Source organism: Podarcis liolepis (assembly GCF_965112155.1).
Source record: "Podarcis liolepis genome assembly, chromosome: 8".
In the NCBI taxonomy this organism is placed as follows: domain Eukaryota; kingdom Metazoa; phylum Chordata; class Lepidosauria; order Squamata; family Lacertidae; genus Podarcis; species Podarcis liolepis.
In genome coordinates, this window is record NC_139560.1 from 43,809 (window position 1) to 68,611 (window position 24,803).

Sequence of the window (24,803 nt, forward strand, 5' to 3'; positions counted from 1 at the left end):
TCCCTCCTCTATGTGACATCCTTTTATATATTTGAACATGGCTATCATATCACCCCTTAACCTCCTCTTCTCCAGGCTAAACATGCCCAGCTCCCTTAGCCGTTCCTCATAAGGCATCGTTTCCAGGCCTTTGACCATTTTGGTTGCCCTCCTCTGGACACGTTCCAGTTTGTCAGTGTCCTTCTTGAACTGTGGTGCCCAGAACTGGACACAGTACTCCAGGTGAGGTCTGACCAGAGCAGAATACAGTGGCACTATTACTTCCCTTGATCTAGATGCTATACTCCTATTGATGCAGCCCAGAATTGCATTGGCTTTTTTAGCTGCCGCGTCACACTGTTGGCTCATGTCAAGTTTGTGGTCAACCAAGACACCTAGATCCTTTTCACATGTACTGCTCTCAAGCCAGGTGTCACCCATCTTGTATTTGTGCCTCTCATTTTTTTTGCCCAAGTGCAATACTTTACATTTCTCCCTGTTAAAGTTCATCTTGTTTGTTTTGGCCCAGTTCTCTAATCTGTCAAGGTCGTTTTGAAGTGTGATCCTGTCCTCTGGGGTGTTAGCCACCCCTCCCAGTTTGGTGTCATCTGCAAATTTGATCAGGATGCCCTTGAGTCCATCAGCCAAGTCGTTGATAAAGATGTTGAATAAGACCGGGCAGAAGACAGAACCCTGTGGCACCCCACTAGTCACTCTTCTCCAGGATGAAGAGGAACCATTGATGAGCACCCTTTGGGTTCGGTCAGTCAGCCAGTTACAAATCCACTGAGTGGTAGCATAGTCAAGACCGCATTTTACCAGCTTCTTTACAAGAATATCATGGGGCACCTTGTCGAGTGCCTTGCTGAAATCAAGGTAGGCTACATCCACTGCGTTCCCTTCATCTACCAGGCTTGCAATTCTGTCAAAAAAAGAGATCAGGTTAGTCTGACGTGACTTATTTTTTAGAAATCCATGCTGACTATTGGTGATCACAGCATTCCTTTCTAGGTGCTCACAGACTGTTTGCATTATGATCTGCTCCAGAAACTTCCCTGGTATTGATGTCAGACTGACTGGGCGATAATTATTTGGGTCCTCTCTTTTCCCCTTTTTGAAAATAGGGACAACATTTGCCCTCCTCCAGGCTGCCGGGACTTTGCCTGTTCTCCAGGAATTCTCAAAGATGACTGCCAGTGGTTCTGAGATCACATCTGCCAGTTCTTTTAATACTCTTGGATGCAGTTCATCTGGCCCTGGAGACTTGAATACATCTAAACTAGCCAAGTATTCTTGTACTATCTCCTTAGTTATTCTGGGCTGTGTTTCCTCTGCTGAATCATTTGCTCCAAATTCTTCAGGTCGGGCATTGTTTTCTTTATCGGAGAAGACTGAGGCAAAGAAGGCATTGAGGAGTTCAGCCCTTTCTGTGTCCCCTGTTTGCATTTCAACATCTTCTCCTCTGAGTGACCCCCACTGTTTCTTTGTTCCTCCTTTTGCTATGGACATACCTATAAAAGCCTTTTTTGTTGCTTTTAACCTCTCTAGCAAGCCTTCTCCTCATGAATTCTTTTTAGTTCCGATAGTTCAGTGTTTGTTGCACCTTGACCTTTCTTCAGTTCTCTAATCTTGTTATGTACTTTCTCTGTGGTTTCTTTCATAATTTCCTCTTGGTTACTAGTTTTTGATTTAAATCGTGGACAGTCTTCTCTATCTCTAGATTTTTAATAGTCAAGTCCTTTATTTCTCCAGTTAAGTACATTATTAATCTAGAGTTCTGCTCAGTGTTGTTTCCCATAATATCTAATTTATCGTTGATGGATTTGTTCATGCCTATGATTAAATCTCTTAAGTCTACATTGGTATCTATTTCAACCATAGATTGCCTCCTTGCAGTTCCCACTGGGATTCATTGTGATTTCTTATTGGTAGACATTGTGTTGTCTTCTTTATACGCCCACACCTCCCTATATGCACACCAAGATAGACTTTGTCCCAGTTTTTTATAATCTGTTATTGCTGTTGATACTAAATTCAGAGTTGTGTCTAGTAAGAGAGATCTGGGGGTATCTAAGAAGTTAATACTTTAACATTGATACCTTATTGGGGGGGAAACTAATTCAAAAATCTCATTCCACTCCTTATGATCTTAAAATCTAATATCTAAATCTAAATTCTATGTATAGGCGTTCAATTAATAAAATTCATCAGGTCATTTGTGTTGGAGTTGGAACTTAACGGGTTAAGTTCTTCCCATGATGCCACACCATTCTGACGTCAATTTTGGAAGCTTGGGAGGAGCTTGGGCAAAGTTTGCCAGTCCCACTCTGTGTTCTGTGGGGAACAGATGCAGTTTTGGCATGGCTGCAAATAGTCCTGGAAATTCCTGAGAAATGTTGGAATAAAAGCTGTAAATAGACAAACTGGACTCTGTGTGTTTGTCTGGAAGCTGAGTCAAGCTGGTGACAGTTTTACACCGCTGTGCGAAACTCTGCTGAGCCGTGACGGAGAGCCGGAGCGGAAGTGTGCCAGGCGGCCATAAATCGCTAATCGAGGTTCGTAAATCAATTAGCGGGAGTCACGGCTGATAACAAACTGCCATAATTTGCAATCACCCTTTTTGTTATAATTACAATCAATTAATAAAAATTGTTATAATTGTTCACAGACCATTGGTAGAATTTAATACAAGTTCATGCACCCAATAGAATATGTTATCTATGGTTAGAAGAATTGGTAAGAAAATATTTGGAAATATATTTAAATACTAGAATTGTTAAAATGAGTTACTAAGGTTTCCCAGTCTTTTCCATTAATTTGGACTGGCTGGTGGCAATTATGCCTCTTGTCACTAGACGTTGCCGCAGGTAATACAAGGTTGGTATACAGAAGCAGTTTATTGCGTTGATCAGCCTCTAAGCTATATCATCCTGACGCTGCTGCTGGTTCCTTTACTGTGAGGAAGAAGGCGGAAGTTGACTCAGCTTTTTTCCTGTGCCATCTTAAGATTAACTATACCTTTAATATGCCATCTTAAGGCAGCCCTGTTCAGGGAAGTTTTTAATGTGTGACATTTTAGTGTATTTTTGGTCTCTGTGGAAGCCACCCAGAGTGGCTGGGGAACCCAGCCAGATGGGTGGGGTACAAATAATAAATTATTATTATTATTATTATTATTATTATTATTATTATTATTATTAAATAATTAGAGCCCCTTTCCTCTTTCTCTAATTCTGTTTAACAATTTTACTTACTCCCCCCCCCTCAGCTTAACATCCCAGGCCCCTTAGCCTTTTTATTTCCTGGTTGCTTTCTCAGTGAGGGACGTGGGTGGCGCTGTGGGTTAAAGCCTCAGCGCCTAGGACTTGCTGATCGAAAGGTTGGCGGTTCGAATCCCCACAGCGGGGTGCGCTCCCGTCGTTCGGTCCCAGCACCTGCCAACCTAGCAGTTCGAAAGCACCTTCTGGTGCAAGTAGATAAATAGGGGCTGCTTACCAGCAGGAAGGTAAACAGCATTCTGTGTGCTGCGCTGGCTCGCCAGATGCAGCTTGTCACGCTGGCCATGTGACCCGGAAGTGTCTGCGGACAGCGCTGGCCCCCGGCCTCTAGAGTGAGATGAGCGCACAACCCTAGAGTCTGGCAAGACTGGCCCGTACGGGCAGGGGTACCTTTACCTTTTACCTGCTTTCTCAGTGCTTCTTCTTTCCAGTCTCCTCTCCATCCTCCGTCCATCTTTTTCGCCATCCGCTTTCCTCCCCAGTCTATTCTGCACAGCGGCATAGGAAGAGGGGGGCGGGGGGAGTAGATCGCCCCGGGTGTCATCTCTGAAGGGGTGACAAGAGGGCACTCTGCTCCATTGCTCCAGACTGGTAGAGCGATGGCTCCAGACTGGTAGAGCCCACCAAACAAGCAATGTTTCTGTCTGTGGCTGAATGTGCCTGGGCTGCCTTTGAAAAGGCATACAGACTTTTCCTTTTTGGGTCGTGTTTGCCTATTTGCACATTTGCGGCTCACTTTGGGAGACGCTCTGGTGTCTTGCGCATCTTTCAGTGGTGCTTTTCCTAAGCTGAAATAAACTTTGTTCGAGCAATCGTCCACACCCTTGAATTCAAAGTTATCTTCAGAAGTACTGTCTGTAATGCTCTTGGTCTTTAAAGTACTCAAAGTACAGATTTCAACAACTTCACTGTGAAGGTTTTCTTGCACAACGTGAGGGGAAGGGGCTCAGTTTTCTGTTTCAGTCACAGGTTGTCTTTCGAAACAATTTTTGGTTTCGGAGAAATGGACCTTTCCCTCAGTGGTTCTGTTCGGGGTGCTTTCTTTTTGTGAAGGGAATCTGGGTCAAGTGTATATGAAACAAAATAAAAAAAATCCTTCCAGTAGCACCTTAAAGACCAACTAAATTTGTTATTGGTATGAGCTTTCGTGTGCATGCACACTTCTTCAGACACGCTGAAACAGAAGTCACCAGACCCTTATATATAGTGAGAGGGTGGGGAGGGGTATTACTCAGAAGGGTGGTGGGAATGGGTGATTGGCTGATAGGTGTGGTAAACCTGTTAATTACTGCAGTTGGTGTTACAGGAAAAAGCAATGGGTGAGATGGCTAAAAATAGCTTTATATAATGAGCTAAGAATCTATGTCTCTATTCAGACCAGGTATCTCCACGGTTTTAAGTTTGGTAATAAGTTGCAATTCAGCAACTTCTCTTTCTAGTCTGTTTCTGAAATTCTTCTGTAATAAGACAGCTATTTTGAGATACTTTATTGAATGTCCTGGGAAACTGAAGTGTTCTCCTACTGGTTTCTCTGTCTTGTGATTTCTGATATCAGATTTATGTCCATTTATCCTTTGGTGTAGGGTTTGGCCTGTTTGTCCAATATAGAGAGCTGAAGGGCACTGCTGGCATTTGATGGCATACACAATGTTAGAAGAAAAGCAGTTAAATAGTCCTGAGATGGTATGTTGGATGTTATTGGGGCCAGTAATGGTGTTGTCTAGGTGTATGTGGCAGCAAAGTTGGCATCTGGGTTTAATGCAGGCTCTGGTACCAATGTCCATGTTAAGTCTGGTTGTTGTATTATTGTGGGTGAGGAGTTGTTTAAGATTGGGTGGCTGTCTGTAGGCAATGAAAGATCTTCCTCCCAGAGCTTGAGAAAGAGAACTGTCATTGTCTAGGAGAGGTTGTAGATCTCTGATGATGCATTGAACTGTTTTAACTTGGGAGCTGTATGTGATTACTAGTGGTGCTCTGTTACTTTCTCTTTGGGGTCGGTCTTGCAGCAAGTTATCAGTCTGGCTTTGTTGAGCTGTTGTTTAACTTCATCAGGTGGATATTTTAGTTCTAAAAAGGTTTGCTGTAGATCTCTTAGGTAAGGGACCCTGAGGTTTTCCACTTCTTTTATGATTTTGCTCTCTAGACCTTAGCATTTCAAGGTATTAAGATTTTCTAATAATCATACGTGAGTACCAACTCAGAGAGAAAATAAAATTTGCTTTTGCTTTTTAAGTCTAAATCATTTTAAGGGGAAAAAATAATAATTCTGTCTCTCAGGTCACTGCCCAATGACTCCACTCCCCAGTGTCTTTCCCAGAAAACTCATCTGGACTGGCTGTGGAAGCTGAGCAAGTGACAAAAAGTGTTAACTCTCTTCTCAGATAGGCTATGAACTCTGGCCACCTTATCTGAGGGACAAAGAACTCCTTGAGTATGCTCCCTAGTGGAGGAGGCCCCTGCCCACTGCACACAGCAGCCAAGGCTGTGCAGACAGAAACAAGAAATGGGGGGGGGGCACTAACTTCCACCTAGAGGCAGAAATTGGGACCTCCAAGAAGGTCTAGGAAACAAGTGGATTTGTGGAGGGCAGGGTAGGTGGGGCCAGAGACCAGCCAGGCTGCAACTCAGCTTAGTGAGGTGAGGGAGGAACATTAACCCTGTGAGACCTCAGCGAAGGTCTAGCCCTCCACAAAGCCTCAATGGGCTTGGCTCTTTGGAAGGCCTTTCACAGCCCTTGGCTCCTGGTTCTCTGATCTGATGTGACATTTGCCAGCATGGCACCTTCCAGCTTTTTTGTTGGACTCCTGTGCTGTTAGTGTTGAGAAATTGACTGTGAGTTTTGGTTCTGGAGTAATTTACTGGAGTTGAAGTTCAGCATACAATTCTTGTGAACTTTGGTAGAAATGGCTCAAGAAGCGGGGAGATCAGAAACCTTTCCCTTAAAAAAAATGCCAGTGATTTTTAAAGACACTGAGCCTGTTTTATTTTGAGGGAGGATTGTGTGGGGATGAGCTTCCAAAAAACATGGTAGACAGAAAGACCCCTTTCTGAATTGGAGACACTAAAGAGTTCAGCATGTCCTGCATGGTACACTGCCTTCTCTTGGTGCCAAGGCCTCTGTTGCCCTCCACCACTTCTGACACATTTGTAACAGCAGCCTAGGCAAAGCCTAGAGTTGGGCCACAAGGCCAGCTGGCAGTGCTGGACAAGGTCAGTTATGTCAGTGTTCCATCGCCATGGAAACAACCCACTTTCCAACGATGCCCAGTGGTTGTCAGCCAACTGCAGCTTCCTGTGCATTTTCTACAGCCTCTCCTCTGGTCATCACGGAGGTGTGCCAGGCAAGAGTTGGGGATAAGAGAGGCAATCATAGCACCCAGGTTAGTGAGACACCCACTGGTTTGCTGCGTTTGTGGGAGTCACTCTATTTCCACACAAGAACAACTGCAGTCCTAGGCAGCCCATAGGAATCCCTTTGAACTCCAGCCCAACCATCAATTGTGAGATTGAAGACCATTAGACCCAGTGCTGCCTTCTCCTGTGGGGAGAGTGACACTAGAGAGCAAGGTTTTGACCTCTTTATGAGAATGGCCCTTCAAGTACCTGAAGGTTGCTCTCCTGCCTCTCCTCCCCAAGTCTACAGCAGACTAAACAAAGCCAGTTTCCTCAACCTTTTCTAATATGTTTTGCACATCTTTGACCAACTTTCTTCTCCTTTTCTGAATCTGCTTCAGTTTCTCTGTTACAACCCTACCTAAAGTGTGGTGGTGCTTACAACCAAGCCCAGTCCTCCAAATTATGTCTGAATAGTTCAGAATAAAATGGAACTGTGAAACAGAAACTGCTTCTGCTGCTAGAGCTGGAGCTCCACTTTGCCTCTTTCCCCCATTCCATTACACGGTTGATTAGGGACCGGGGTGTGGGGTGTGGGCGGCATTGTGGTCTAAACCACTGAACCTCTTGGGCTTGCCAATCAGAAGGTCGGTGGTTCAAATCCCCAATTCCAATAAAGGGGGGGGGAATGCATTTTGCCAAACCCATTTTTTAAAAAGCTGTGCATGAATCCACAGTGTAAAAAAGGTAAAGGACCCCTGGACGGTTAAGTCCAGTTAAAGACGACTCTGGGGTTGCAGCGCTCAACTTGCTTCAGGCCGAGGGAGCCAGGGTTCGTCTGCAGACAGCTTTCCGGGTCATGTGGCCAGCAGGACTAAACCGCTTCTGGTGCAACAGGACACCGTGACAGAAACCAGAGTGCACAGAAACGTCATTTACCTTCCCGCAACAGCGATACCTATTTATCTACTTGCACTGGCATGCTTTCAAACTGCTAGGTTGTCAGGAGCTGGGACAGAGCAACAGGAGCTCACCCCGTCGCGGGGATTCGAACTGCCGACCTTCTGATCAGCAAGCCCAAGAGGCTCAGTGGTTTAGATTTCCATATAGTTAACTCATATGGTTCGGAAGAATATTCTCTGCTGAAAAATTTAGGTTTTTTTCTGAAGTCATATTTATAAAATCCAGCACTTTCTCCCAAAATTAAGTATAGAACACTGTATAAACATATGTTTCAGGGAGGCATGGTCCTTAACACATCTCCAGCATAAAGCAATCTTAGCAAATCATTTTTTATACAGATGTAAAGGAGTCCAATAGATTCTAAATATTATGTTCTGCTGTATAAGTCTTAAGTTAAGATCCATTGATACCATGGGTATAGCAGCTAAAATACTTTCCCATTGTCTAGGTAATATTGAAATTTCTAATTCTTTATTTCATTCATTTCTTAAGATCTGGATATCAAACTTATTTATGGTTAGTAAGTCTCTATAAAAAGTAATTGCAGGCTTTTTTTGTTTCAAGTGAATTACTCAATTGCTCAATATCACAGGTGTCTCAGAAATTGAGAAAGTTGTGGCCCAAACAGACTTGTTAGGAGATGCTGTACCTGAAAGTACTGCCACTGAGCCCCATCTTAAAACAGCATAAGTATAAAACTCATGTTCCTCATCTATCAGTTGGTCCAGAGGTAATATACCTGCTTCCATCCAGTTTTTCCATATTACCATCTTTTTATCAATTTTTAATATAAGGTTTCCCCACAACGTGAGTTTGGCATGCAAGTATGGATCAAATTGATTTGTATCATCAATCTCCTTTATTGGCATTTAAAAGTGCCAGATTAACCTGGCGGGTGCAGTTCAGCTTTTGATATTGCTTTCCTTGTGGAGCAAAGGAGCCAACTTCTAGGGGCCAAGGTCCCTTCAGCTCACCGTAAAATATTTTAGGGAGCCGAATCCCCCCAAAGTTGATGGACATTGTCATTCAGAAGCAGGATTGCTATTATGTTATGTATTTTGTGTTTTTATGTTGTAAACCACCCTGTGATGGTTGGTGGTGTATAATTTTAATTAATAATAAGAGAAAATAAGAAAAGTCTAAAGGGATGTATGTGGGGGGGGGGAATCTTAATTTCACGTATAGGCTAATGGGGTCTGAACTGGCACTGGTGAACCAAGATCAAGACCGTGGGGGTCACAGCAGGTAGTTCCATGTATTTGTCTTTACCTAGTGTGCATTTATGCTAGAGATCATTAGGAAAGGAATTGGAAGTAAAACTGCCAATTTCATATTGCCATTATACAAATCTATGGTGCAACCATACTTTGACTACCGGTCACTCCCCACGGAAATGATATTTTAGAGTTGGAAAAGGGAAAGCAATGTGATCAAGGGAATGGAACAACTCCCCTATGAGGCAAGAGTTTGGGGAGCTTTTTAGTTTAGTAAGAACAATTCAACTTTTACAGTAACAATAATCACATTTGGCAGTGTCTAGAATCCGACCCCTTAGCCCAAGATGCCACCAAAGAAGAAAAACACCAAACCGAAGAAGAAAGCCAAGAAGAAAGCCAAGGATGCAGCCAAGGGGCAAACAAGTTCCCTGCCATACGTCAGTGAGAGGGAGATATACCTGCAGAAGGAATTTGAAACCTTGACAGAGCACATCAAAACATACACTCAGCGTGTGAGGAACTTTCAGTGGGAAAACGAGTTCCTGGACAAGGAAGCCCAAAAGATCCGAGATATCAACAAAGTCTACATCTCCTACATAAACAGACGCACCCTCCGCAACCAGAACGCCATCATTTCTCTGAATGACCAGAATCTCTCAGACTTAATCCAGATCCGGAAGCAGAAGGCAAAGCTGACCACTGAGTACCAGGAAAAGGAGAGGGATGTGAGGTCCCAGCTGATAGAGATGGAGACAAAGCTCTCCCTCGTGAACAAGGAAATTGAAGCACTGCAGCCTTACCAGGAGCTGCAATTCCAGCTGCTGACGCGGATCCGGGACCTGGAGAAGGAGCTGCTGGTCATGAAAGTGCTGCACACGGAGCAAATGCACAAGCTCAAGAGTGAACATGTACAGCAGGTGACAGACTATGAGATGCAAGCTCAGCTGAGGATCCAGGCTCTGGCGAGGCTGGCTGAAAAGGAAGCCGTGCGCAGCCTCATCCGGCACACTAAGCAGGTGAAAGCTGACAACCGGCGCCTGCGTCATGAGCTTGTGGAGCTCATCAGAGAGGCCAAAGTGCTGAAATCCCTTGTGCTTCACCTGAAGGCGCAGCAGCAGCTGCTGCTGCGAGAGCACCAGTACCGGCAAGACCTTGCCCGCTTGCGCAGGTGGCTTAGGCATCGAGGGGCTCGGCTGCTCATCCCCAGTGGCACCAGCTTCAGATGTACCACACCGGATAGGAGCAGAGTCATTGCCACGCAGGAAATCAGCTCCAGGTTTCTCACAGGCGGGGAACAGGTCCCAAGGTTGCAGCCAGGTGTCCAAGAGGCTCAAGAGAGCTTGCCATTACTTAGGATTCCCAGTGCCTCACTCCCTACAAAATACCAGTGAGCTGGAGCTGGAGATGGCAGCTTCCCGTTTCTCCTACTTTCACTACCAAGAAGGTATATGGATAAGGTAACATACCCCTTAAACATGTTCCAGGGTCAATCCTGTGCTGCAGGCAGTCCAGTCATACAAGGTGCATCTCATGCCAACCAGGGTCCTCTTCCACAGAGCCAGCTAAGCCCCAGGCCCTGTGCAGCTGCTAAGCATCCCTCACATGGCCTCGAGATGACACCCTTGGTCCCAGCACCTGGCCCCAGGGCTGAGTTGTCCCACTGCTACCAGGCAAGCCCCCTGAGGAATTGTGACTGCTGCTGATTCCTCTCAGAGAGGCAAAGCCCAGGTCAACGGCCAAGTCAAGATGGCAACAGAAAGGGGCAGAAGCAGTGCCAGGCACACAGCCCTCCTGTCAGCAGGGGAGGGCAGCAACATCGCTGGTCTTTGTGCAGAGTTTTAAATGTTTAGCTTGTTGGTTGTCTTAGTGTTATTTTTGTTCTTACTGTTTTGTTCTTGTTGTAAGTTTCCTTGGGAATTTTTGTGCTAAAGTGTGACACAGAAATATATAAAATAAATGTCACTTTCCCAGCCTCTGTCTCCTTGGTGACACATTGATGGACACGTAGTCTGGTTAGGGAAAGGATCTCAGAAACAGCTTTGACTCAGTAGTGCCGGTGTGCAAGTGTGCCTGCTCCCAAACACAGAGGCTTACTTCTGATAGCACACGCCCAGGCCGCTCTCCTTAAATGCAGGTCCCAATGTGCACAGAAGGGAGTTGTAGGATTGCAGCCTAAAGGTGCCAGGTGCAAGCCCTTCCAGGTCTCATTTTGACAGCCCCCAAGTTTCCCAGTGCAGCAGCTCGTTTCCTAAAGAGCCTGGCCTCAGCCCCAAGCAGTAGAAGCCCCTGGGTGAGTCAGGGGGCTGGGAGCAAGGCAGTGGCATCTGGCTCAGCCTGGGCCTAAGAAGACCGGGGGGGGGGGGGAGGTAACACCCAGATGCCAGTCTGACCCCATCCCATGAGTGTGCAAAACACTTTGGGCACACTCAGTTTAGTTGAATTACTTGTACCTTGCTTTTCTATTAAAATAATAACCAAACAGCTAACAATTAAAAAGAAAATCCAGTGTAATGGAGGAGCAATTGATTTCCTGTGGGAAGTTTGTGGTTCACTATTGGGGCATGTTTTTCCCCTGGACATTGTCCCTCTGCACACACACAAATAGCAGTTCAGAATCCAGATGCACCAACACCCAGAAATGTGGGGACAGCTCCAGCTGTTCAGCCTTAGAGCAGAAATCAAAATTATTGTATTTATTCCCCTCTACAGCAGATAACCAAGAAAGAGTCCTTTCTCATGGATTATTTCAAGATGTTTTTAAAAGACTCCTTTTATTAAAAACCCTTACAAGAATAAGTCCACAGGCTGTAGCCATGGGCACAGAGAGGAGAGTGCAGAAAGGCGTTGGCAGGTGGCCCAGGACCCCAAAGGCACACAGGGAGGAGGGTCAGGGGTCTCGGCCAGCACTTTCTCTGTCTCTGGTGGTTCCCAGAGTGGTTTTACACTCAGGGCTTGAAATGGGGAAGAGAAGCAGGTCTTAGTCAGGGGAGCAGAGACTGCAGCAAGAGCACCCTGCGCTCAACTGTCCTGAGTGGCAGGGTAGGCGGTTGCCCGTCTTCCCTCCCTCCACCTTTCAGGCCCTGGGCAGTTGCAGGATTGGCTCTGCAGTTTGGGAGCAGGCTGAGCTGGGCTGGGAAGGTCAAAGCTGCTGGGTGTTGTGGTCTATTGCCTGCTGGCAAGTGTCTGATACAGGCAGACTCTGAAGAGCAGACTTGCAGATGGTCCCATAGGACTGGGAGTAACTGCCCAGGCAGGCCTTTGGGTCCCCAGCCATTCCCACGTTTGCTGTAGCCCGGAACATCTTCTTACTGGGCTTAAGAAATGAGCGAGCTTCCCTGCTGTGGACCTCGGCGCTCCCTGGATTCTGCAAAAGAGACAGGAGAGCTGTGGGGGCACTGCAGATGGGAGCAGGAACACTTGGTGGGACAGGGAGCATCCCTCAACATACCATTTGGGACAACTGGAAAGGTCTGAGCTGAACCCGGCGGCTCCCAAGACTCAGCCCCTTTGCTTCCTGACCAGTCTTGGACTGGAGAGCTGGAGCTGGCCAGACAGCTGCACCTTATAAGCAGCCCAGGGTCAGAGGAGTCAGCTGCAGCCACGGTCACGGCTGGAGTCCCAGACCTGTCAAACCGGTTGCTGCTCCACGTAGAGGAGCATAGTCTGCCTTCTTCAGTTCCTCACCCCTGCCTGCTTTGCACAAAGCTCTCCCAGCCTTAGAAGCCATCAGGAATCAACTTGCAGCCTTTCCCCAGATCCACCTGTAGCCCACCCTGACTGCCCACTCCACCTGCAGCCCACCTGGCTGGTTGAGCTCTTGGACTAGCGGCTTCTTTCACACAAGGACCCCAAGCTAGGAACGAAGTGTTGGGGGGGGCAGGAAAGAGGCTCCATTTCACTCACCAGGCCAGCAGCCGCCTTCCTGGGGGAGCCCTCCTTCCTCATCAGGTGGTGGTGAAGAGCCGCCTCCTGGGCTTGAGCACACAGTGAAAGGGGCCTGGGGAAGGAGGCTGCCTGGCCTCTCCCCACCTCCAGGCCTTTGGGCACCTGCTGAAGCAAAGCAAAGTGGAGTCTGAACCTTGCCTGACTCACGAGTAGAGAAGGGGGAAGCAAAGCAGCTGCAGCAACTGGGAGGAGATTTCCCATAACAACGGCCATCACTGAGAAAGGATCAAGCTGCCCCTCGCCACCCATACACCCTCCTGCCACAAGGCAGAGATGCTTCATGACCCCCATGCTGCAGGTGGGGCCGTGTGCTGGGGCAGAAGGGCTTTGGAGAAGCGGCTTGGCATTTAGCAGGCAGTGAGCCCAAGAGGCGGAGACCTCACTGCATCTCCCTTGCCTCCCTAGCGTGGTAGGGGTGGGGTGGGGGAGAGAGGGAGGCAGGTGGGCTCATTCTGCAGCAGCTGGAGTGTCAGTGTTGCTGGAGAGCTGCTTTGTGCGTGGCTCCTGCAGCTGGCCAGCTGGCCGCCTGCTCTGAAGGGGCTGCGCACTGGAAGAAGAGGAAGAGAACAACCAAGTTACTCACGCCATGGATAGTCTGAGGAGCTGCTGCAGGGGGTGGGCTGCTGGCTGGTACGGTGAGTGCCTGCTTCCCCACTTTCTGGCTGAGGGCAGCAGCCGGCCGCTGCAGGAGTGGTGCAGAGCGATTCCTGGCCATGTTGCTGGGAGCCAGGCTATGTGCTGAAATGAGAGAGCCTGAATCACAACACTCAGGAAGGAAAAGGCCACAGAGAAGGCTCAGTGCCCCAGGCAGACTGGAATGATCCACCGGGGGCTGGGGGAGGCTCCTCTCTTGGTTCTCCATTGGGCACCACCTTTGCTATTTTGGCAAAGGACGATGGCATCCAAGCAACTTATTCTGAGCCAGCCTGAGCAAAGGTCCTTCCTGGGCTGGCAGAGGAAAGATGGTCAGCAGGAACCCCAAGGTCTTTGTAAGGCAGATCAGGCAACCCAGAAAGCCAAGCCAGGGGGGAAATCCCTATAGCATTATTTCACTTTTAAAATTTGCACTCTGCTAACATACACACAATTGAATTATTACACTAAACAGAATAAAAGGACGAGATAGCGCCTGCCAATCAACTCATCACAGCCTGTCCTGCCAGAACGCCCACCCCGAGCTTCTCCTGGCACTAGAGATGCCCAGACAGGACAAGGGCAAGGCTTCCTGAGGTGCAGGGGTTCTTTTTGCACCCCCCCCCGCCCCAGGCACCCTCTGCTCCTGGTCTCCTCCTTCCAGTGAGCCTTTCCTACCCTAGAAGGCAAGCCAATTCTGTCAGTTTGCATTTCTTAGTGCAGAAAGTATGGATCTCATTTGTAAAGATCTTTCCTTTTTTGTATTCTGATTAATTCTAGAAGCTACTAGAAGCTTCTCTGTGTGTGAGAAGAAGAGGCAGAAGGGTTAATGATTGTTTGGGTTATACCTTCAGAGAAGCTGAGTACAGCTGCTTTGAATTAGTTCTCTTCCAATTAAGGTCATGCTGGCTATAACTATAGGCCAGAAGGAGCCTGGGTTTTACTCTTCTTTTCTTTTCTCTCTCTCTTCTTTCTGGTGTGGTGTTTCTGTTTCTGTACATAGGATGCTTAGTGCTAAGGTTTAGTCTTATTATGTGCTAAGTTTATAAATGCTGCAACTGGATTTTGCATGGACTGAGCCAATCCTGATTGTATTGGATTTGATAACCATTGTGCTATATTTGCCTTCAGCACAAGGAAAGCTCTGCTGAATGAAGTACTATTGCCTCTGGTCTATTTTGGGGAACTCTGCAACGTGTTTAAGGTTTTCCTCCACAAGTATGACAAATTCCTCCCTCAATAGCCTTTGACTAGTGGGAGTCCTGGGATACCGCTCAGCTGCCCTCCTCTATTTCCTGGCCTCACAGAAACCCTGCGGCTGGAGGCTTCTCAAGCACCACCTCGTGGTGGAAGCTGGCTGGGGAGGGCTGGAGCCCCCCAGTCCCCCCCCTCCACCCGCCTCTCTCAGCGATCTCACAAGAGGCTGGCCAGCCTCACAAGCCGGAGGAAGGGGCTCTGGGTCCGTCCCATTCACCCCAGTTGCAAGGGGACACCTACCGTGGCTGGTCAGGTGGCTGGCGGGACTGCACAGGGGGGGTGTGATCCCTGGCCTGAGGCGGCCAAGGCTCCTGGTCTCCTTTGCCCTCTGCTGGGAAGCTTCACAAGGTGCCAACAACTGGGGGGAGCCCCTTGATGGGAGGGGCGGTGACACCCCTTGTGCCTCACAGCGCGTTTTGGGAGGGGGACTGGGCTGGAGGTTCTCATTTTGGGGCTGCTGATGCTTTTGAGGGTGGCGGTTCCTGGCCTTCCTTTCCAAGATCATCTGCAAAGAAGAAGATCTGATCAGGTTTCAAATCACTAGTATGGCAAGAGCAGATAAGAACTTTCTTTCGCTGGATCATAGAATCATAGAGTTGGAATAGACCCCAAGGGCCATCGAGTCCAACCCCCTGCCAAGCAGGAAACACCATCAGAGCACTCCTGACATATGGTTGTCAAGCCTCTGCTTAAAGACCTCCAAAGTAGGAGACTCCACCACACTCCTTGGCAGCAAATTCCACTGTCAAACAGCTCTTGCTGTCAGGAAGTTCTTCCCAATGTTTAGGTGGAATCTTCTTTCTTGTAGTTTGGATCCATTGCTCCGTGTCCGCTTCTCTGGAGCAGCAGAAAACAACCTTTCTCCCTCCTCTATATGACATCCTTTTATATATTTGAACATGGCTATCATATCACCCCTTATCCTCCTCTTCTCCAGGCTAAACATGCCCAGCTCCCTTAGCCGTTCCTCATAAGGCATCGTTTCCAGGCCTTTGACCATTTTGGTTGCCCTCCTCTGGACACGTTCCAGTTTGTCAGTGTCCTTCTTGAACTGTGGTGCCCAGAACTGGACACAGTACTCCAGGTGAGGTCTGACCAGAGCAGAATACAGTGGCACTATTACTTCCCTTGATCTAGATGCTATACTCCTATTGATGCAGCCCAGAATTGCATTGGCCTTTTTAGCTGCCGCGTCACACTGTTGGCTCATGTCAAGTTTGTGGTCAACCAAGACTCCTAGATCCTTTTCACATGTACTGCTCTCAAGCCAGGTGTCACCCATCTTGTATTTGTGCCTCTCATTTTTTTTGCCCAAGTGCAATACTTTACATTTCTCCCTGTTAAAGTTCATCTTGTTTGTTTTGGCCCAGTTCTCTAATCTGTCAAGGTCGTTTTGAAGTGTGATCCTGTCCTCTGGGGTGTTAGCCACCCCTCCCAGTTTGGTGTCATCTGCAAATTTGATGGCAGGTACAGAAATGCATTGGCAGTGGAAATACTTAAGGAGAGGACAGGCAACCATTCCACTGAGCAGAGAGGGGACAGCCTAGATGACCTGGATTTCTCCCAACTCATGTGATGCTAGGAATATTGAGTAGAAGAAACTTGTGGCAGGAAAAGACCAATTCAAGCAGGTTTAAGCAAGAGAAAGAAAAGGTCTGGTGCATGTTTCATCTCAACCGCAAAGGTCCAGGAAGAAGACAGGTGAAGGGGCCTGTCAGGGTAGGCAGCAAGATGGGCCAAAGTGCCCTAGGCTCATTTCCACCCCCTGACCTGCTGGGGCTAAGCACAGAGGCGGACCTGCAGGAGGCCTTCTCAGTGGCTGCCCCTCAACCCTTGGAACTCCTTTCTGCTGGAGACTCAGCAGAGGCTGCACATGCCAGAAGAGCCATGCACAAGGTTGGCATGCACAGTCGCTACCCACCCAAGTCCCTTTGGAGGATGCCGTGGTGACCACAGGTCAAGGGCGCCAGCAGCCCATTCAGCCTTAGGGGTGCACGAGGAGTCTTACCTCATAGAGCTTATTGCGATACTCAGCCACAGAGAGCTGCACATCATCATCCAGGGGGAGGACCACACTGCAGTCCAGAGCAGGCTCTTTGCTGGGGCAGTGGAACCTGCCAAGAGCACACGGAGTGAGACAAGATCCTTCGGCTGGCACCAGGGAGAGACGCTGGCCCTTGGCCAAGCACCAGGACCTGACCAGCTGGCCCATGGGCTGCAACTTGCCCAAGCATGTCTGCCTGACCCTTCAGAAGATGGGCAACCCCCCACCCAGCACAGGCCAGGATGCCTCCACTGCAAGCCAGTCCTCAAGACACTCACCGTCGCACGTAGGGGTGCTCCAATGCCTGTTCCGCCGTCAGTCGCTTCTCAGGGTTGAATACCAGGAGCCGTTTCAGAAGGTCCAGGGCTTGGGTGGGGGTGGAGGTGGGCAGAAGCTCCTCAAAAGCCACCTGTGGCCTGCAGTTGGAGAAAAGGCACACAGCAGCTCCCCACCTGCAAGCAACAGACAGACCACCCCACCCAGCCCTGGAGGGCGTGTTCTCAGCAGGACCGTGAGCAACTGGCTGCTCAAGCCCCCACCCTGAACGGAAGGGAAGGACAAGACACTCACTGGCAGCTCAGTCGGCCGATAATGGAGGCTCTGTAGTCGGAGTGGAAGGCAGCCACATCTGCAACAGCAAGGCAGTCAGTCAACCTCACCAGGACGGGAGGCAGGCGCTTCAGCCAGGGAAGTGCCGCTCACCCGTCCTCTGCTTGCTCTCTGCCTCCTTCCCAGCGGAACACCACACACAGTGCAGCAGCAGGAGCGCAGGGCTGCAGAGGGGGGCCCTGGGAGTCAACCAGCCCCTCAGGACTGGGCCAATGACACAGGTGTTGCAAAATTAGCCTCACCAGTTCATGGAATGACCATAGATGTTCCTGCATATGATCTCAGTGACTGAGCTGGGTTCTAAGGGTTGAGGCGATGCCTGAGGCACCCTGGACCCAAGTACTTCAGGGACCTTGAATCTCTCTGGGCAGCAGATGGGCAGCCAGTGCAGCTCTTTTAACAAGGGTGTCACATGCTCTCAACCAGATCTCCCCATCAGCATTCTAGCCATCACATTCTGCACCAGCAGCCCCAAAGGCAGTCCCACATGGACCTGAGTTCTTTTGGTGCTGGCTTCAAAGTATAGTTCTGTAGCTGCAGCCGGAAAGGGGGCTGGCACCTTTTCACTCCTTTGCCACACTCTCGGCAGCACCCACAGAACTTCCAAAGGTCCCCCTTTCCTTGAGCTGGCTCTCCTCCCCCGCGAAACCTTCTCACCTTCTGGGGAGGGAGCAGGAACAACACGCAGAATCTGCTCTAGCTGGTTGACTGTGGATGTGCCAGGGAAGAGAGGCTTCCCCAGGAGCATCTCGCCCAAGATGCAGCCCAGGCTCCACATGTCCACACCCTTCGTGTAGCTGCAAGCAAGGAAGAAGACATCCATGTTGGGCCTCAAGAGTCAGACATCCAAGGGCTCCTGGCATCCCTCAACACAGATATCCAGACCTGATGCCCTGAAGATGTGCCTGATCCTGCTTCCTTCCTTTCCCTTTCTTCCTTCCACATCACTCCTATTCCCTGGTGTTTGTGTACTGGCAAAACGTTGCTCACTTCAGGCCCCCACCAAACAAGGGATACTTTGGGGCTGGATCTGGACTGGCACCCCAATGCCACTAGTGCCCCCATTGTTTTTCTAGACCACCTTTCATCAGGGCAAAGCACAAAAGATCACGAAGCGACATATAAAATCAAAAGCAGTAAAACTGTTCAAGAATTAAAACAGTTCAGCTGCACTTTAATTGCAACGTTCCTTCCACAGTCTTCACCACAAAGCTGGTGTGAAGAAGAGCATTTTCATTCACCTTCTGACAGATGGGAGGGGGGGTCACCATCTCCATGAGGGAGGGAGTTCCTCTGGTCAGGGCACTGCAGAGAAGGCCTGGTCCACCACCACTGGGCACCAAGCCACGCCCATTGATGGGACATCTGAATGGCCTGCCCCACCAACTGCAAGGCCTGGCTGGGCCAATGTGAGAACAGACTGACTTCTAGGGACTTGGGTCCTCTTGCTTTGGGACTAACACACTCATGTGGAGCCAACAGCAAGCAGGCAGCCAGCTCAGCTCCCCAAGGGGAGGTGCCACGGCTCTGGATTGGCATGCCACCTGCAAAGCCAGCAACAGCACATTGCACCCAGCATGACAAGAGTCCGGCTGAGGGGTCACCAGAGTGTGGCAAAGGCAGCTCAACCCAGGAGGAGCAATGGTGGCAAATCCAGACCAAGGAGGACTGCCAAGCCACCACGCTGCTACTTCAGGAGTGGGCAGCTCCATTGAGAACAGGCTGGCTCCCCAACTCCCTGACACAGGACCCCCCACTCCCATTGCCTTGCCAAGATTCACCTTCTATCCGTTGGCCCTCAGCCAGCCTGCCTGCCTATCGCTGCCTCCAGGCACCAGCCCAGTCCCTGCACAGCCTCACCTGTCTCAAAGGCGAGGAAGTGAGGATGGGAGGCTGTGAGTAGCAGCCACAGACTCAAGCTCCTCAGCCTCTCCGAGGCTCCTGAGGCACCCTCCTTACCTGTGAGAGGAAAGCAGAATCTCAGGGGCCCGGTACCAGCGAGTAGCAACATACTCCGTCAGGGCAGGGCTGTCGTGATCCTGGTGGATCTGACACAGGGAACGGGCCAGTCCAAAGTCACACAACTTGACAAAGCAGTCTGCATCCAGCAGGATGTTTGAAGGCTGCATGTGGAAAAGGTATCAGGGGAGTGAAAGAACACAAGAATCAGCCATCCTGTCTGTGTGGTGGTTAGAGTCCTAGGTTACAAGCAGGGACTCCCAAGTTCAATCCCTGCTTGCCCAGGGAATGCACTGGGTGATCCAGAGCCAGTTACTCTCTCTCAAACCAACCTACGTCACAGGCAAAGAAAGAACCAAGTATGACTCCTGAGCTGTTTGGAAGGAGGTGCAATAATGTAATAAAAGAGAAAATGGAACGAGGGAGACCCACCCACTACAGCATTTCACACCCCCCCCCTTAATTCAACGTATGGCTGGAGCCCAAGTCCTTCCCACACATGTACCTTCTGGTCCCTATGAATGACGTTTCCTGAGTGGATGAACTTGGTGGCTTTTAACAGCTGATACAGGATGTAACACTTATGAATATCTTTCAGTAAATTTCCCTTCTTGATCACCGCATGCAAGTCGGTCTCTGAAACGGGGAACAGCAGAGAAGCAGTGGGTGCCTGGCACTGCCTTGACCATTCAGCCCAAGACCACAAACCCTGGCCCTTCTGCTAGACCGCCTCCAAACCCAGGCCTGCAAGGACTACCCAAAAGTTTCAGCTAAGAGGGTCACAAATATCTCAGAGCTTAACCCAGGACTCTGAATGACAACCGGTGAGCAGATTTAACAGCAAAATGGAGTTGGGTGTCATCAGTGTAGTGATGACCCTGTGCCCCCAACTTCCAGATGATTGCTCCCAACGCCTTCATGAAAATGTTAAATAGCATTGGGGATAAAATAGTGCCCTGTGGCATTGCACAGCTAAGGGGTTGGGAGGTAGACACACAGTGCCCCAAGGAGACTCTCCTAGACTAGCCATGCAGGTAGGAGTGGAACCACTGCAAAGCAGTGCCTCCAGCTCTCAATCCAGGGAGGAATGCCAGGAGGTATTGCGGTCAATTGCATCAAAGGCCACTGAGAGATCCAACAGTGGCAACAGGGCCACACTCCCCCTGCTTCCCCCTTGAGAGAGGTCATCCATTAGGACCCCCTGTAAACCATCCACGGGTCTCCCCCCACCCCAGGTATAACTTATGGATAGCCAGTAACAGGATGTTCATGCCCCTAGCCATGTTTACTCCAACACCCCCACCATGCTGCTACTATACTTGCACCAGACGTAGCTGTTTCCTAGCTATTCATGTGTGTAGCAAAGAGCCACTGATTGAAGTGCTCACCAGAGCGACAGCTCCCCTCAGCCCCCACTCACAGCGTGAGACTGAGTTGCGCACACAGAGACTTAGCACAGACTCTGCAGTGCCTGCCTCCCACTCAGGGAAGACTCCTCCATGTCACAATCACAGAAGGGGGAGCCCTGCCCTCGCTATTCCCAAAGAGCCACCCAAGGGGGACCTTCCTTTTGGCATCTCCCCCTTTGGCCTTGGTGGGCTGTTTGCTTACAAGCCTGTGGGCCAGCTGCTTTCAGCCTTCCCTCCCTTGGGAGCATTCATCCTGCACTCATAATGTTCTGCTCAACATGCACTTTTACTCTGGCTTCCTGCTCCTCATTGTCAAGGTCCTCTCCACAAGAAGGAAGCCTCAGTTACAGCCAGGAAAAACTCACCCATAGACTCAAAAACCAGGTAGATGTCCTTGTCATTCTGAGCTCGGATGACATTCAAGAGTCTGATGATGTTTGGATGCTCTCCAAATTCCTGCAGGAAGAAAGACCTGCCCATCAATGGCGGCTGCTCTTGAGGACTCTTCACAGAGCTTGCTGGCAGAGCCCAACATACTCTAAACAGAAAACCACCACTGGGACTGTGGGTTGAGTCGCTGTTTGCATGCAGGAAGACTCATCTGGCGGCTGCAGCGAAAGAGCCTGGCACTGACTCACAGGTGTTCCCATGAGAAGGTACCCTCCTCAAGTCTTGGTTACTCATCTGCAGCAAGATGGTTTTCTAAATCCAACTTTGGTGTAATAAATATTCTGCCAAAGCGAATATGCTTGACAATTGTAATGTGGTCTTCCCCAACCTGGTGCACTCCAGATGTTGTTGAACTCCAGCTCCCATCAACCACAGCAGCCAGCCTGGGCAATGATCAGGGATGGTGAAAGGAGTTTGACTCCAACAACATCTGGAGGGCACCAAGTTGGGGAAAGCTACAACAGAGGGTGTTTCAGACACCTTTCTGAGAATACTGTGTCCAATTCTGGGCACCACAATTTAAGAAGGATGTTGACAAGCTGGAATATGTGCAGAGGAGGGCAGCCAAGATGCTCAAGGATCTAGAAGCCAAGCCTTATAAGGAACGGTTGAAGGAGCTTGGTATGTTTAACCTGGAAAGAGGACACTGAGAAGGGATGCGATAGCCATCTTCAAATATCTTAAGGGCTGTCACATGGAAGAGGGAGCCTGCTTGTTTTCTCCTGCTCTGGAGGGTAGGACTCAAACCAATGGCGTCAAGTGACAAGAAAGGAGATTCCGACTAAACATTTGGAAATACTTTCTGACAGTAAGCTTCTCAGCAGTGGAACAGACTCCCATAAGAGGTTGTGGACTCTGCTTCCTTGGAAGTTTCTAAACAGAGGTTGGATGACCACCTGTCATGGATGCTTTAGGTGAGGTTCCTGCATTGCAGGGGGTTGGACTAGATGACCCTGGGGTCCCTTCCAACTCTAAGATTCTATGATTGTATATTGCTTTAATTACCACTCAAGTCAATCATGTACTTGTTTAACGTGAAAGTTGGTTCAAAAGCATAAAAAGCTTGGTAATAGGCAGGGAAATATCTCTGTGGTACCTGTGTGAGTGAAAATTTGTGTAGCGGAGACTCTTTGTCTCTGGTGTGGAGAGGCAAGGCTCGTGGGGGGGTGTCTCTCACCCCCCTTCCAATTTCCCTGTAACAAATACATGTGTAGCCACAGAAATCCAGTGTTGTCCCCAGTGACATGCAGACAAAAGGGCATTCTGGGAGAAGCCGAAGCCAAGAGACAGTCATTGCTTACCTGAAGGAACATAATCTCCCGGAAGGTTCTCTGAAAAAAAACACATCCCATTGGCTGAGGACGGAGTAGCTTCTCAGGGTCCCAGTAAAGTCATGCAATAAGCACATCAACGTCCCACCATGCCCCCCATGTTCTGTGCCCTGCAGCCATATTTGCCAAGCTGGGGATTATCATTATCACTTAGTAATAATAACCACGATTCTATATACAATAGTAACTGCAAGAATAATAATATATTATTATTTATTTGAGCCTTGGGATTGTTAAAAAGAGCTCTAAGACGCTGCTGCAGCAGCAGCTGTCCTTCTCGTCCCTCCTCGACTCCCTCAGAGGGTCGTTTGTTTCCCAGGCAAAAATACACGACTCTCCCGGCCCGAACCAAGGTCTGGCCGCCCCAGAGCCTCAGGCGCCCGAGCCCTTCAGCTCCTCCCGATCTCTAAGGCGATAAGCCTCTGTCTCTCCCTTTCTCTCTCCCGGAAGGGACCCCGGGGGTCATCTAGTCGAGCCCCTGCCGGGCGTCTCCCGGGGGCGGGGGGGGGGCGCTTCACCTGAGCGTCAGTCCGGTTCCGGAAGGCGTCGAAGATTTTCTTGACGGCCACGACGGCGCCCGTCTTGCGATCGACGGCCTTCCAGACGATCCCGTAGGCCTGCGGGGGGGGGGGGCGAAGAGGGGGCGTCAGGGGCGTGGCCAAAGGCGGCAGCGCCCCCTCAAGTTAATCAATAGGAAGGCGGGGGCCTCTGAACTCCTGGCTCGGCCCGCGCTGAGAAGGGGGGGGGTTAGGGGGGCTTGTCCTCCAGGCGGCGACCCCCCCCGCCCGACCCCCCCGCCCCACGCACCCCCTTGCCGAGGCGCCGCTTGATCTCGTAGCGCCGCGCCACCTGCTCCTCCACTTCGGCGGCTGCGCTCATTTTCGCCCGGCGGCCCGTTGGCTGCGGCTGCCATGGAAACGCCGAGGCGGGAGAGCGCGTGCGCGAGACGCAGCGTCCTTCCCCGCCCCCTCGCCCTCTGACCCCTCGCGGGCGCCAATCGCCGAGAGAGCCTCTCCAGGGCCCGCTCTCGCCCCGCCCCCTGACGCCGCTCATCAGCCGCGCTGGCATCCTCTTGTCCCGGGCTCCTCCCGGCTCGGGTCTCGCCTGGCCGGCTGAGCCTCTGCCCTTGTGCTTGTGAACACCACTCCCCCCCCCCCGCCTGTACATAGTGGGGCAAAGGCAAGGGGCGCGGGTGGCGCTGTGGGCTAAACCCCAGAGCCTAGGGCTTGCCGAGCAGGGTTCGAATCCCCGCAATGACGGGCTGAGCTCCCGTTGCTCGGTCCCAGCTCCTGCCAACCTAGCAGTTTGAAAGCACGTCAAGGTGCAAGTAGATAAATAGGTACCGCTCTGGCGGGAAGGTAAACGTCGTTTCCGTGCGCTGTTCTGGTTCACCAGAAGCGGCTTAGTCATGCTGGCCACATGACCCGGAAGCTGTACGCCGGCTCCCTTGGCCAGTAAAGCGAGATGAGCGCCGCAACCCCAGAGTCGTCCACGACTGGACCTAACGGTCAGGGGTCCCTTTACCTTTATCTTAGAGCTTGTCCTTAATGGAGAGCCTTACGTATGGCTGACAGCGATTGTGTGTGTGTGTTTGAGAGAGACAGAGAAAGACAGCGTGTTACTTTGATACTTGATCTTTTAAGAGGCCTTTTCAAAGTGCTTCCGATCTTCAGGAACACAAAGAGCCCCTGCTGGATCAGGCCAGAAACAAACCCAGCAACGCCTCCTCCCAGGAGCCCGGGGCTGGATTAAGCTCAAGGTCAGGGGTCCCTTTACCCTTTAAAGGACCCCTGGGCGGTTAAGTCCATTTGAATTCGACTGTGGGGTGCAGAGCTCCTCTCCACTGTCAGGCTGATGGAACTGGCATTTGTCCGCAGAGCCTTCCGGGTCAAGGGGCCAGCAGGACTGAAGCGCTTCTGGCACCATGGGACACCACAGCAGTGCCCGTCTCCTGGCGCTGGGATGCTTTGGAGCTGCTAGGTTGGCAGGAGCTGGGACAAAGCAACAGGATTCAAACTGATGACCTTCCAGCGCCCCCAGCGTCCCATACAGAATAGTCTGCTGCCGGGTCAGGCTAAAGGAGGCCCATCTAGTCCGGCATGCTGTTCTCACAGTAGCCACACAGGCGCCCATCATCAGAAACCCGCAAGCATGACCAAGCGCAAGAGAATCTGTCCCCTCTTGCAGTTTCCAGCAACTGGGACTCCGAAGCCTCACTGCCTGTGACCTGCTTGCCTTTCACCTTCTGATTTTTGAGAAGTTTCCTCTTCGGAAGTAAAGTCTCTTTGGACTTCCTTGCCAGTTGTCTAAGTAAATACTTGTTGAATTGGATTTGGATTTGATATCTCGCCTTTCACTCCCTTTAAGGAGTCTCAAAGCGGCTAACATTCTCCTTT

General features: G+C 50.1%; 2 protein-coding genes across 3 annotated transcripts; one reads left to right on the forward strand and one right to left on the reverse strand.

The window, feature by feature from the left end:
* Nucleotides 1-6,506: 6,506 nt before the first annotated feature.
* CCDC166 (coiled-coil domain containing 166) lies at nt 6,507-10,741 on the forward strand. Its single transcript, XM_083517834.1, has 2 exons — nt 6,507-6,637; nt 9,087-10,741. Exon 2 carries the CDS (start codon nt 9,115-9,117, stop codon nt 10,159-10,161), a length of 1,047 nt encoding a protein of 348 aa, XP_083373960.1. The 5' UTR covers nt 6,507-6,637; nt 9,087-9,114; the 3' UTR covers nt 10,162-10,741.
* Nucleotides 10,742-11,511: 770 nt separating this feature from the next.
* Nucleotides 11,512-23,379, reverse strand: MAPK15 (mitogen-activated protein kinase 15). 2 transcript variants are annotated; one of them, XM_083517833.1, is made up of 14 exons: nt 23,215-23,379; nt 22,926-23,024; nt 22,378-22,407; nt 20,992-21,082; nt 19,723-19,853; nt 19,218-19,381; nt 17,916-18,055; nt 17,220-17,277; nt 16,928-17,065; nt 16,614-16,719; nt 14,846-15,110; nt 13,299-13,453; nt 12,674-12,817; nt 11,512-12,134 (listed from the first exon to the last, which is right to left on the reverse strand). In XM_083517833.1, exons 1-14 carry the CDS (start codon nt 23,284-23,286, stop codon nt 11,910-11,912), a joined length of 1,818 nt encoding a protein of 605 aa, XP_083373959.1. In that variant the 5' UTR covers nt 23,287-23,379; the 3' UTR covers nt 11,512-11,909. The 2 variants fall into 2 exon arrangements, with proteins under 2 accessions (XP_083373959.1, XP_083373958.1); XM_083517832.1 differs by having other exon boundaries at nt 12,674-12,820.
* Nucleotides 23,380-24,803: the final 1,424 nt, after the last annotated feature.

What these genes read in the sequence shown, in the direction of transcription:
- CCDC166 (XM_083517834.1), top strand. Translation starts at nt 9,115, where the DNA reads ATGCCACCAAAGAAGAAAAACACCAAACCGAAGAAGAAAGCCAAGAAG.
- MAPK15 (XM_083517832.1), bottom strand. Translation starts at nt 23,286, where the DNA reads ATGAGCGCAGCCGCCGAAGTGGAGGAGCAGGTGGCGCGGCGCTACGAG. An exon ending in TCATTCATAGGGACCAGAAG is followed by an intron (nt 19,382 to 19,722) that starts GTACATGTGTGG and finishes TTCCACATGCAG; the next exon opens with CCTTCAAACATCCTGCTGGA. An exon ending in TCCTGCTCCCTCCCCAGAAG is followed by an intron (nt 17,278 to 17,915) that starts GTGAGAAGGTTT and finishes TTGCTGTTGCAG; the next exon opens with ATGTGGCTGCCTTCCACTCC.